The following is a 13790-nucleotide window of genomic DNA, read 5'->3' on the forward strand; positions in this document are numbered from 1 at the left end:
TTTTTAGTATGACCACGGCTTTGTTTCATTTTTTTTTTTTTTTGTTGGATATCTCAGCCATTTCAAAACCAATTTTCATCAAATAGACTTTGAATATTTATGTCTATAGATTGTTTGCTCTTTATAATATTTCAAATTCATGACATTTTTCATGATCTCATACACTCACACAAAATATGAAAGCCAAATCCCCATCTCAACCAAAACTATTCCATCCCTTTGATACACTTTTGTACCAACTGAGCCAGCTGAGCCACATGCCAGGTTTTAAATATCTGCCACAGTATCAAATTGACCTTGAATTGCACTTCTGGTACTCATTGTCTACATGTATACTGTTTAAGTGTCAGATCACAGTATGCTTCCCTTGTTTTACGGAGACCAAATGACCTTGATAATTGCACTTTGTCAAGAGCATCTCCTCCTAGTGTTTCCCTGTGGCGAGGTATCAGGTTGCTATGGCGATGAGTCAGCCAGGTTCCCAAGGTGTGCTGCCTACCCTGTGGTGCGTCAGGTGTGCTCTCTACACCTGGTATACACTGTGCATTGTACATGTGTTTGTGTGTGCATCTCAAAGGACAAGGTGGCTGCTTGATTTTGTTTTTGTTTGTGTGTAGACACTATAGGTATTCGCATGTACTGTAAAACAAGGAATTTTCGCGTGCACTTTAATTTCGCGAATTTCGCGAGCGCCAAGATTCGCGAAATTAAAATGCATGCGAAAGTCCTTGTTTACACTATATGCATTGAACGCCAGTGGCACTTCGCGAAAATTTCATGCCACGAAAAAGGCTGTCGGCTCCAATTCGCGAAAAATTCATGCCGCAAATATATCATGTTTTACAGTATTCTTTCCATGATGGTGTTATCTGAGCCACAGATCTGCTCTGCTACAATATAAAAATGTACAATACGCTGGCAATTTTCTGTACATTGTACAGTTTACACTTGTAATCCCTGCCTCAAGTGGCATTATTTCTTGCAGAAGTCTTGAAAATAATACACATACATGCACTGTTTGTTTTCTTCACTAGATTGCTTTATTCATGCCGTGGGTAGTATATTTTGATAGCAGATTTCTTGAGTGAGGTGATACTTGTGAAATGAACAGTACACCAAAATATTGCTACCCGTTAGTAGTGAATCTCATTCAGTGTATTTTATTTGTAGAGTGGGGAAGTACTAATTTTGTTTCTTGTATTAAAAGACGTGTGTTTTTATCAGCCCGGTGCCATGTTGTCTCAATCGCAAGTTAACCGTTTGTGAAATTACCTCACAGTTTCTGATTCGCAAAAATATGTCAGACAAGTACACGTACATAGCTAGATGCCATGATGCAGTATTCTGATAGTTCTACCAACATCGCCCCATGACGCCCGTCCGCCGAAATCATTCCTCGCGCCCTTCAGCCGTGTCCACTCATTTTTAATAGCCACTCCCAAGGTGGCATCCCAATATCTAAAGGTGTGCGTGCGATAACAGGTGTACGTATTGGATTGCACTGTGTGGCCACACTCCGGGGGAGGGAAGGGATGGGACTCTTGCTCGCTGGAGGACAGGGGGAAATCCTATGCGCAAACATTGGGTTTCGTGCACTTTCTCCCTCCCAGGCTGTTGACATACCGACGCTGACTCACAGATACTTGGCAAAGAGATTCACAAGATGCCTTCATCCTCCACCACTAAAAATGCCCGAGCATGATTTTCGAGCAAACATCCCAAACCTTTTTTGGAAGTTGCGCCCAACGTAGCCTCCCCCTAGGAGGAGAGGAAGGCAAGGTGGTGGGGGGAGGGGGGGAGGGGGATGATGCAGTTGACTGGTATAAAAGGGATGATAGCTTTGTTACACCCCAGTTGGTATGTACACAGCTACCACATTTGATAGGGGTATCATATATTCCCTGACTGCCCCCCTCCCTGCATCCTCTCCCCCCCCCTCTCTCTGCCTTCCCGTCTTGTTAATGTTTTTTGTTTTTGTCTTTCCATCTCTATCGCTTTTACCAGTCATTCTGTTAAAAAAAAAAAAAACAGCTGTCTTCATATCTTTCTCTCTGTATCTCTCCATCTATATCTCTCTCACTCTCTTTTTCTGTCTGATATTATTACTGCCTAGTTTTCTATCACTCTTCATCTCCCATGCTGTCTTTCTCTGTATTTGTCCATCTACAGTATCTCTCGATATTTCTGTCTCTTGGTCCGTTCCTTCCGCTCTGTTTACTTGTCTTTCGACTGATAATTTTGCTCTCCCCATGTATTCTATGTCCCTTTTATTTTCCGTCTTGATCTTTGGTATGTCTGTGTCTGTGTTGAGTCTGTTCCTGTAATTTTCTATTGCAACCAGTTCTCTTTTTTCCTTCATGTGCGTACACAGACATCATGCTTTGACACAGTGGTTGAACAAGACATTTTGATGCACAAAGGGATTCCAAGTGTTAACTGAAGAATGAAGCAAGCTGTTAAAACATACTTTTGTTGTGAGCTAATGAACTGTATCACAAGCCAAAGATGCCGAAATTCCCCCCAAAATGATAATCCTTGTAATACTAAAGCATTTCGTTTCTCTTTCTGTTTTATTCTTCTCTCTTCTCCACCACCTGCAGTCGGTCCGGGAGCCCCGATCCGAAACGGCCAGCTGACGTCGATCGAGATCAACCGGCGGGACAAGCGGGACCTGGGCATCTACTTTGTGGGAGGGAACGAGACCCCGCTGGTGAGTCCCTGATCCCAATTCTTCGCCCCTCGGGTGGTGGACCAAAGGGGAAAGCTATTGGGCACAAGAAAGGGTTACATTGCACTATAAATTCCCTGTGTGTGTCCCAGTTTTTTGGTGACCCTTGAGCATGGGGCAAGGCAGCTACAGATAAAACTTTTGAAATTTGTTGGCATGATAATTATAGAGGAGTATCTTATGGGGAAAAAAACCTCCTGTCAATATCCAGATCTATGGAAACGTGAAAAAGATTTCATGATCGTAGATTGAAACTGCACTAGAGGCACATTTTATCATAATAATAGTTGAAGAATGTTAACATTTTTTCAATCCATGGTTTGGTTGTTGTTGTTATTTTTGGCATGTAATAGATGTATTGAATAAATGTGATTTGATTCCATTTTTTTTTTTCTGATAGAACATAGTGTACAGACATCAGAACATTTATACTTAAAGATATAATGAAAAAAGAGGATGATACTTCAATAGCATACCTGTGTAGAATTGCCACTACATTGTCTGGAATAAGTATTTGAAAGTGATTATGGTTTTGTAAACTGTGACATCTTTTTCTCCGTCAGATTGGAATTGTAGTCCAAGAGGTCATCCCTGGTGAAGTGATAGCAGAGGATGGGAGGATACTACCGGGTGACCAGATCGTCCAGGTATGGTTGCCATGGCAATGAATGTAGGCTTTTAATTTATTTTATTTATTATTTATTTATTCATTTTTTTTGGGGGGGGGGGGAGGGTAAAAGATTTCATACTCCAAAGTAAATCATTCAATATCGATTACCTTGTATTACTGTAAAACTGTAAATGTTCCTGTACATGAAATTTTGTAAGGAGCTGTTAAAAGATTTGCAAAAGTAAAATGTACATGAAGTTTGTTTGTTTGTTTCTTTCTTTCTTTCTTTGCTTTTTTAATGCAAGGCATTGTATGTCATTGGTAATTTGCATATGTTCCATGCTGCCTATGTTCTGGTTTTGCAGTATGTACATTGTATTATTGATTGATTTTCTTTTTATCACCCAGGTAAATAATAGAGACCTTCGTGACGTGCCCCACAGCATCGCGAGGGACGCCCTCTCATCGGCAGAGACACCCATCTGCCTCACCATCTATCGCGAGAAGAATGAGGGGCGGGGCAAGGCCTTCACGACAAAGGTCATCCAGGTGTCGCTGACGAAGGTCGCCGGCGTGCCGCTTGGCATCAAGATCGCAGCCAAACAGTAAGGCCTGATTTCTCGTACTACAGAACTTAAGTTTTCCCATTACTGCACTCATTGGCTAAGATGAATTTTTTTTTTTATATTCTGCAGAATCAAAATGTAACATAATATGTAATATAGCAAACGAATAGATTGGCATGCATTTCTTTTTGTCCTACTTTCATTTTGTGTGAAATGGGCAAAAATGTCAACACTTTGAAAATGGCTACTTTTATGTTTATATGTCAAATCCAAATTTGGGTCTGGACAGTTGCTAGTCATTTACACCTTCGTGTATGGGGTAAACATTACTTTGAGAGATCTGAGTCTAGTCACAATGATGCACAATGGCATTCTTATCTGTATGCTGTCCAGCGCTTTCCCACTGGGTGTAATGCAGTATGGGTGGGACTAAGCTTGGAATAGACAGTAGTGATGGTACACAGAAAACTATGTTCGCATTGTTGGTAGGAACCATCCTGGTATAATTGACTGGCATGTTGATTTTTTTTTTCTTAAATGCAATTGCAGAGATGGTATATCCTGCAGTCATTTTGTATGCTTGACTTGACTTTTGTTTCCCCCATTTTTAGCATCATTACACACTCAAGTCCTTGTAGCACTGTTTGTCAAGCTTTTAGACTGAGTCATCACACTGTTAACCCTATTCTAACTGGGGGAGTCAATTTGACCCCCCCTTCGACATATCGCACCGCGATTCCGCAACACGCAAAGATTTTGCCGCGTCGTTTCATGACTTTTTTCTTTGAAGTCTTCCGCATATTTTGAGACCAGATTTGCGATGTCCGGTACACCGTTCTGAAGTTAGGTAATGTTTTGCGTATGCATGTCAACCCGAAAACAGCTCAAATTCATGATATCATGTACAAATCCAGTGCATATTGTGTTTTTTGGTTAAATTGATATAAATTAGATTATTTCAACTTTTAACCATTGAAATTAATCAATTTTAATGTAGATAAGCTTGAAAAAGTGCCTGCAACAATATTTTGGCCAAAAAAACAATAGAAAACCAAAGGTCAAAAAACGATGAAATACATAAGAAATTAACAAAACAATAAAAAAAAGAAACTGATTTTGATTGTGCTATTTTTTTACAAGAAAATTGTTCAATGTGTCTTGAGGAACTCTTACACAAAAATTTAGCAATCATTCAGTCTTTTTAATGGAGTTATAGGTAAAAATATGATTTCATGCGTAAATTTGTGTAATTAATTTACTAAAAATAGAAAATCAAAACTTCTCTTTTGTATGACCATGTAATCTAGTAGTTGACATCCGGCTCAATGTTCAGGCAAAACGTTGCGGCGATCGCGCGATCGGTGGCCGAGATCTGAAGGGGGGGGGGGGGGTCAAATTGACCCCCCCTAGTAAAAACTTGGTCTCAAATAGCCCAGTTAAAATAGGGTTAAACAAAGATTGTTTGATAAAGATGACTCTTGAGTTCACTTTTATTTCAAATAGTTAGATAATACAGAACAGCATAAAATTGTATGTTCCATTTTTTAATTGATTTTAACCCTCTGAAAACCACTGTATAAAAATCTCAGTGGCATCTAATGCTGTGTTGTTACAACTGGTAATGAGAGTGTTAAAGATGAAATTTGTTCTTCTTGTTTTCCTCTTTTCTGTACTAATCATGTGTGTGTGATTTTCATTTTTCCCAACCCAAGGAGTGAGCAAGGCATCTACATTATGGAAGTGGTGAGTTCAACAAATTTTATCTCATTTAATAACGTTAGATGGAACTGCTATGCTTGATCCCTAACCCATCCTATTTTGTCCCACTTACACCTTACGATAAATCTAATTGCAGCTAAGTATATAGAGAGAATTTTGTGATGCTTTATCAAGATGATTGGCAATGAAAATAGGCAATCCATGTTATCATAATGTTGTCTACCCAAAATATGTTGAAACCAAACCATGTTAGATAATTTCAGCCTCTATTGGCTACTTTCTAGAGAAGAGAATAGAGCTTTAAAAGTTATATCAATGTCTTCATCCCTGACCTGCTTTGAATGGGGGAAGCTTCCCAGATTACACGTCATGATCCCAAGCGTGAAGAAATATTAGTGAATCATAAACTGAAAGCTTTTAGGGAATTGAGACAATTTGTTCCAAAGTTATGAATCTCTTTAAATTGTGGGTAATATCCTGTGCTGCCCTCTCTACACAGGTCCTGTGCAGTAATTAATGATGTCTCATGAGTTGAACAGTATCAATAAGATATAAAAGGATATGCAGAGAATCTAATTTTCTATGGCATGGAAAGAGCTCTTAGGAGACATGGAGAATAGTTCTTGCAGTTGTCTCAGTGACAGGTTGAGGAGACTTGTACTTGTCATTGAAAGATTGAACTTCCTCTTTAGATACAGATAATGACACACAAACACACATGATCACATGTTGCTCACATTCATGCTCAAAGACAGAGACACAAACATGCTGAGAGAATTGGGTTACGAAAGATATGATCCAAATGTCTCACGCGACAATGTGATGCCTTGATATCCCACCCAGCTGGAGAGTAGTCTGGCCCGACGGGACGGCCGACTAAAGGCAGACGACAGGGTGCTGCAGATCAACGGACATAATGTGGAGGAGGAGAGACCTGAGAAAGTGGCCAAAATCATTAGGGTATGTCGGTAGCAGAGATGTCAGCTGTTCCTTTTGTTTATCCAGCATTTTGTGCCTCTTTGTTGAAAAAAAAAATATTGCAGGTTTCATGGAAATGACTATTTGTAATAACAAAAAGTATCTTAACACATATGTTGCAGGAAAGGAGAAAATACTGTTTTTTCACTTGAAATATCCTATGTGTTTTTTTGGCACTGAGATTGCTCCAATGCTGTGTACAAGGCAGTAGCAGTGACCCTTGACTCATGACCCTTGACCCTTCACTTAGAAATCGTCCTTTCTGTGGGGTGCTGCTAAAAGCCTTTATATCCCCCAACATTGTATTTCTGAATTCATTTATCTGTTTTTGATGGTTGTATTGCATTGGTCTTTACTTTCCACTACCGAAGCTATTTCATGCTATGTTTATAGCATCCCTAACTTCAAGGCTAATATTCTGAACACTCTATTTTTCTCTTGAAAGACCTTCTTTTCTCTCTTTCCTGTGAGATGATTGTTGAAATGAAGTTAAACAATTAAATCTGTCTCCAGCATGGAGTCGAAAGACAATTTCCTACAGTTTAGTTATATCAGGTTTCCTACCATATCAGGGTACAAAAGACAAAGAGTTTGGACCTGCAAAATGACCTTCTTACAAAAAGGTTTTGCTGTGTGCTATCTCATTATAACAGCATTGTTCAGGCCGCTTATTTTTGGATAGTGGTGTGACGCATTTGCTGCCCAAAAGGGTTACAGTATGACGTTTTGTCTTCTGGTCTTTTGATTCAGGATTGTGGGGACCGGGTGGACATGGCAGTGTCAAGACAGGTTCCAGTGACCACGCCAGAGGTCATCCAGGGACCCCCAGCAGAGCTTCCCACCGAACCCTTCACCCTCCTCAGACACGCCCTCGCTCCTAAAGTTAGAGCAGAAAAGACCGTCAGCATCAAGAAGGTATTTATAGGAATTTGATATCAGGTGTACCCTGAATATTATTTTATTTTTGTCTGTTTAATTGCTCCATGACTTATAATGGTTACAAATATTAACATATCCTAAGACAGATGCCCAATGGAGTGTCTTTAAGATATGTCTTAGTATGTCTGCATTGAAATAGGAAAAATATATGTTTTTAAATAGAAAAAATAAACAAAACCCACAATGTATGTACATTTCCTGAAGCTTGATATCCACAGTGATAGGATGAGCAATTTTGCAGTTTATATTTTCTACTAAAGCATCAGTACGTTTCTTCCACAGGACAGACTAGCTACCCTGTCCCAGTGATTCAAATTTGCCTATGTTTATAGTCCCCTCGTTTAAAGGGTGTTTACATTTCTGGTCAAGGTGAGGATTTAGCTTTTAACGTTTTGTGAGATATTAAAAAACACTCTTTGAGATGTCAAAGAGCGTGCAATTCTAAGGGGTATCAAAAGTTTATTTGTTAAAAATCGGTTTTGAAATGGCTGAGATATCTAAAAACAAAGTGAAACAAAGAGATCCTAATAGAAAAGCGTGCCCTGTCGCCTTTTATTACTATCACTTTTTTGGATATCTCAGCCATTTGAAAGCAAATTTTCATCAAATAAATATTGAATCCTTCTTAAAATTACATGCTCTTTCATATTTCATAAGAGGATTCTTATTATCTCACTTAGGAATGTTCAAAACATGAATCCCACCTCAACCGGTACTGTACAGTCCCTTTAAGTTTAAAAACAATGTGCCATCTACGCATGTAAAAACAAGCACACAAGCACACAAGCACACAAGTCCAGATGATACCTCATATTATTTTTAATATCACCCATACAAAGTGTTCTTATACAAGAAAAACAAGGACAAAACACGTAGAATTACCATTTCTTGATCCAGCCCTATCCTCATCCCTCCCCCCCCCCCAAAAAAAAGTAGGAATTGACTAATTCAATACAGCAGTTTTCAAGCAGAATGACCTATGGAACGCCCCTGATTTTGAACTGTGAATGTGTGCGGATCAAACAGTACATGAAATTCTGAGTCCAAATGAGGGTTTTGAAAGACACAAACAGAGAGACTCTAATAGTCTGCAGAGTTTTGAATCATCAAAAGGAGTGCAAGTTTCCAAACATCAGACTTCTCTCAACTTCCAAGATCTCTTTGCCACCATAATCCCCCACCCCACCTAGGGTTACAAGGAGCTGGAATAAATGTGTGGAAAGACATGAAAAGAGAAACCATAATATCTGGAGAGTTGTGTACCGGTCTGGTAGCAGCATCAAAACAGTACAAGTTTTAATATATCCATATTCTCTCAAATTTCCAAGATCTCATTGCCATCATGATTTCTTCCCCCTCCCCTCTCTCAACCCCCATCCAGGGTTACAAGGAGTCCATGGGTATCAGTGTCAGTGGGGGCAAAGGTCAGAGAAAGGGGGATGTCCCCATCTTCATCACCGGTATCCAGGCTGAGGGGTGTGTGGCGAGGCACGGGCAACTCAAGGTGGGTCTGTGGCTGCAACACAAGGTTGAAGCACTATGAATTTCACAAAATTGCATTCATTGTCCATTTTGAAAGTGTTGCAGCAACCCTGGGTCGAATCCCTTTGAGTTGAATTGAATTCACTGTCAATCTTGAAACTTGGCTCTTGCCTTGTGGTTTCAGTGATGGTCATTGCAGAAAATCATGAAGAGTTTGTTTGCAAAAACTGGTAAGTCCATTTTTAAAGATTTATCGGTTTTTGGGAACAAACTCGTCACATCTTTATTATAATTTTTTTTAAAGGATAAAGGGAAATCATATTTTGCAGTGCTACCAAGTGTCCCTGATTCTGAGGAGTATCCTAAACATTTCTCTTCCTGTCCTGACAGTGGAATGTGAGACGTCCTCGAGTTCACATTTATTGTATCCAGTAGAGTTTATTTATTTTTTAAATTTCTCAGTGTTCTTTGCTCAGGGTAGCCCCATCAGTGGTTTATACACTGTTTGCATGTAATACACAATTACATGTATGTTCACTATGACTCTTTAAATTTCCCTGATTTTCATGCATGGATGTTGGAAGCCCAAGTGTACTTCATCATAATGACAAATCTTTTGGCTGAGAGAAGAAAGAATGGAACTTTGGATGTGAATGAAATTCCATTTTATTAGCAAGTTAAAGCCTAGTTGCCCTGCATGTAAGAACTCTTGTTCTGGCACTTGGAACGATGTTGAGTTTCCAAGTTTCCAACAGTCACAAGATTGGCTCCAGCAGAGTTGATACATTTTAAGTTAATTAAACCCCATCAAAAACAAAAGGTAAAACAGTAGCAGTGGCATTTTTGGCCTCCAGCCCTGCAAGGGTTAACAAAATGGAAAAAAGAAAAGAAAAGAAAAAGAAACAAGAGATCAAAGGGTGTGTACAGTTCTGGTCGAGGTGTAGATTAAGCTTAAACATTTTGCGAGATATTCAGAAACCAGTCTATGAGATGTCAAAGAGCATGCAGTTCTAAGGGGTATCAATAGTTTATTTGATAAAAATCGGTTTTGAAATGGCCGAGATATCTAAAAACAAGGTGAAACAAAGAGATCCTAACAAAGTTGTGGCATGTCGCCTTTTATTATTAGCACTTTTTTGGATATCTCAGCCATTTGAAAACCAATTTTCATCAAATAAATGTTGAATCCTTCTTAAAATTACATGCTCTTTCATATTTCATGAGAGGCTTTTCATTATCTCGCTTTACATAGGAATGTTCAAAACATGAATCCCAACCTCAACCAGTACTGTACAGTCCCTTTATATAAAGCTATATGATGTCAAAAGTGTTCTCAGGGTTAAGCAAGTACTGTTCATGTGGAAATTTTTGTGAACTTTGTTCTCATCTGAAACATTATGAAGGTAATAGCACATGGATTTTATGAGAGATATTTGTTTTGTTCACCAGTGCTATCAAAGTTATAGACAGGCAAAGTCCACTGATTTTGGCCCAGTGCAAACATGTGTTGGTTGTGTGAAACTTTTTACCTTGAATTACCATTGTGAATCATTATTATCGATATGCAATCAGGACTAGATGATATGGTTTCTTTTTCATACCTGCTTGACAATTTCATGGATTTGATTTCATGCAAATTAGGAGATTATAAACGAGTGTTTGCAGTGCGTACAGCCCTTACTTAAGTATGAAATAGATGTACAGGACACACATAAAGGCATGTGTAGTGGCGCAAATATTCATGCTTTAATCATGCACATGTGTGTTCTCACAGGTTGTATTATTGATTTCTTCCATGCTGTTTCCTGTACATAGAAAGGAGACATTCTGCTGAGTGTGAACGGTACCAGTCTGCTGGACCTACCACACACAGAGGCGGTCAAGGTGCTGAAGGAGTCAGCCAACGCTAGGTCACTAACGCTGCGGGTCATCGAGGGTGACTCGGACCCTGACAATGAGACCCACGGCTACATTCCCTCCTGGCTCACGTGGCTGTCCCTCCCCAAGTGAGTGAATGGAACAGTCTGCTACAAAGTAATAATGAAGAGATTATAACCTGCTCTTGTAACCTCTTCCAGTATGTAAAGCAAGTTTTGTTTTGTTTTGTTTTTGTTTTTGTTTTTGTAAAGAAAGGATGTATAACAAACATGACCTCAAATTTCTCTGTGCTAAAAACAAACAAACAAACAAAACAAACACACACACACAAAGTGCACATGGATGTTCAGCAAAGTCATGTCTTGAAAATGAAAATGAATATTTCTTCAGGAATGTGAGAGACCTCCCTTTAACAGCAGTACTTTCACCCTCCCCTCCACCTGATTATTTATCTCCAGAAGACATAAGCAAATAAAGAACAGCGGAGACATCAACTTGCAACAGTTTTGAAATTCATCCCATTTTTTTTTTTTTTTTGCAGGTGCTTCTTGCTGATTAGGATAGCAAATTAAATTGACTTTGTAGCATACAAACCCATTTTCAAAGTTGGCAAATAAACCCTCACAAAAACATAGCTACACTGAAGATAATGGCTGACATACATGTAGGCTCAAACATATTACGGCAGATTTACAGCTGTAGTGCAGTAGAACCGTGATTATCCGGCCACGTCAGGACTGGCAGGGTGTGGATATTCGATTTGGCCAGATATGAGAGATATGCTCAAATACAGCTTTTTCTAGTGTCTAGTGTCTCATGTTAGGGGTGTTACACATGGTATCAACAATTCACTAATATTATGGTTATCCATATGGTATCGTCATGTTTCATACTTCATAAGTTGATACAAAAATAAAACAAATTACAAGTAATGTATTCCTTCATGTATTGTTTGTTTGATTGATATTGAGCGACAATGAGATCAAATGTTGCAACTCATCCAAAACTGCCGCTGCATGGTACTGTAACCACTGCTGTGCACTCAGTGCCAGTGACAAGTGCGGCACCAGTCATTGACATCGTCTCATGAACTGACTTAAAAGGTACAGTCTGCTGCAATGATTGGATTATGGCCCGTCTTGTATTTGCATGATAGTGGATGAACATGTGCTTGTTTTGGGTGAGATTTGACACTGAGAATACATTAAGATATTAAAGAAAATATCAGCCGGTTGACGTTCATTATAACAGAGAATTTGCGTTATTGATGGCTGGATAAATGAGGTCCTACTGTATTTTTATTAGAAATATTGACAGTGTTGATAGGAATATTTCATGCCTTTCATCCTCTTGGCTCTTCCAGTTACTGCCGGCAACCCCAGCAGGTGAATCTGGAGAAAGGACAGAACTCCAGCCTGGGGTTCAGTATCGTCGGAGGGAGTGACTCCACGCACGGGGCACAGCCGATCTACGTCAAGACGATAGTCAACAGTGGCATAGCCGCCAGGAGTGGACTTCTCAAGTATGTAATGATGTGATGGAAGTAAGATCGGATACTGTTATAAATATTCGTGGCATGAAAATTTCGCGAATTGGAGCCGATGGCCTTTCTCGTGGCATGAAATTTTCTCAAATTGCCACTGGCATCCAGTGCATATGGTGTAGGCAAGAACTTTGGTGTGCAATTTAATTTTGTGTATGTTGGGGCTCGCAAAATTTGCGAAATTAAAATGCATGCGAACATTCCTTGTTTTACAGTAATTTGCACATGCAGCCTTGAGCGTGTTAAACTGTTTGTCATATTAGAATGTATAATTACCAGTTTACTGCATTTCAAAAGACATTGGGGGCTGGCATTAATGTCTCTTGTCAATGAGTGTTTTTTCTTTGTGGTGCTTCTTACAACGTTTTTTTTTTTCTTTCCCAAAGCTGTAATACACTTTTATTTCTGTGTCTTTTTTCCATAATTACAGGCAGTGTTATGATGACTGAGTTTCCTGCGAGATACAATTATTGCTTTCTGAAATATGGAAATTGCACAGCAAAGATTTGCAGAAATGCTTTATTGGCTTCTGTGCATTATGTTCTCTCTGTAGCTAAATAATGAACCAAGTTAAGATGCTCCCGGTCATTGATTGGTTGTATGGAAGATCACGCACTACTTTAAATGTTTTGCAGATTTAACACCTGTAAAAGATATGAAAAGAACAACCAACTTGTCATCTGCATGTGAAAGAAGCCAGCACATTTGCATCCAAATAATTTCAATAAACTCAATTCCCTTTTAATACTGACCTCTATGTCCTTTCTCTTCAAAAACAGGTGCGGAGACATCATTGAGTCAGTCAACGGTCAGTCCGTGGTGGACTCCTCCCACAAGCTGGCCGTAGGGCTGCTAAAGAACATTCAGGACCGAGCCCAGCTGACCGTCGTCTCGTGGCCCGGCACCATCGTATAATCCCTGCCCCCCCTCCTCTTTCACGAGAGGGGTGCGGAAATGATCGTGGACAAAGTGCAAAATAGTGTAATGTCTTGACAAAGATGAAAAGAAATCTGATAAGACTTTTAATGGAGAACTAATTAATGATTGGACAGAAGTCTCCAAGGATTGCCAAGTGAAGAATATGATGTGCTGTGTAAATATTGATATATTGCCAGATAATTGGTCACCAGGACGACATGGATTTTGCTAAAGTGATTTGCTGCTGTGACATGATGGTGGCGGGAGCTCCTGAACTTTAATTTCTGACTCCACGTCGATAGGATGTCAGTCACTGTTGCTGTTAATGCAGACAGCCAGCTTTTTATTGAATACCAAAGTGTGTGGAAGAGGCCGTGTTGGGCACTGCGTCATCACCGTGGGATACTGCGCTCTGCAATCGCGATATCA

General features: G+C 39.5%; 1 protein-coding gene across 1 annotated transcript in view; it reads left to right on the forward strand.

The window, feature by feature from the left end:
* Positions 1–13397, forward strand: part of LOC139708584 (ligand of Numb protein X 2-like) — a 29629-nt gene extending 16232 nt beyond the window's left edge. The window contains exons 3-12 of the mRNA XM_071620521.1: positions 2601–2710; positions 3292–3375; positions 3747–3943; positions 5617–5647; positions 6467–6583; positions 7352–7516; positions 8922–9044; positions 10838–11028; positions 12264–12422; positions 13223–13397. Coding sequence (XP_071476622.1) covers positions 2601–2710; positions 3292–3375; positions 3747–3943; positions 5617–5647; positions 6467–6583; positions 7352–7516; positions 8922–9044; positions 10838–11028; positions 12264–12422; positions 13223–13358 — 1313 coding nt within the window. The 3' untranslated portion in view covers positions 13359–13397. The remainder of the gene's footprint in view (positions 1–2600; positions 2711–3291; positions 3376–3746; positions 3944–5616; positions 5648–6466; positions 6584–7351; positions 7517–8921; positions 9045–10837; positions 11029–12263; positions 12423–13222) is intronic.
* Positions 13398–13790: the final 393 nt, after the last annotated feature.

Source organism: Diadema antillarum, unplaced genomic scaffold (assembly GCF_040938485.1).
Source record: "Diadema antillarum isolate AM-2024a unplaced genomic scaffold, OU_Dant_1.0 seq00001350_RagTag, whole genome shotgun sequence".
NCBI lineage: Eukaryota > Metazoa > Echinodermata > Echinoidea > Diadematoida > Diadematidae > Diadema > Diadema antillarum.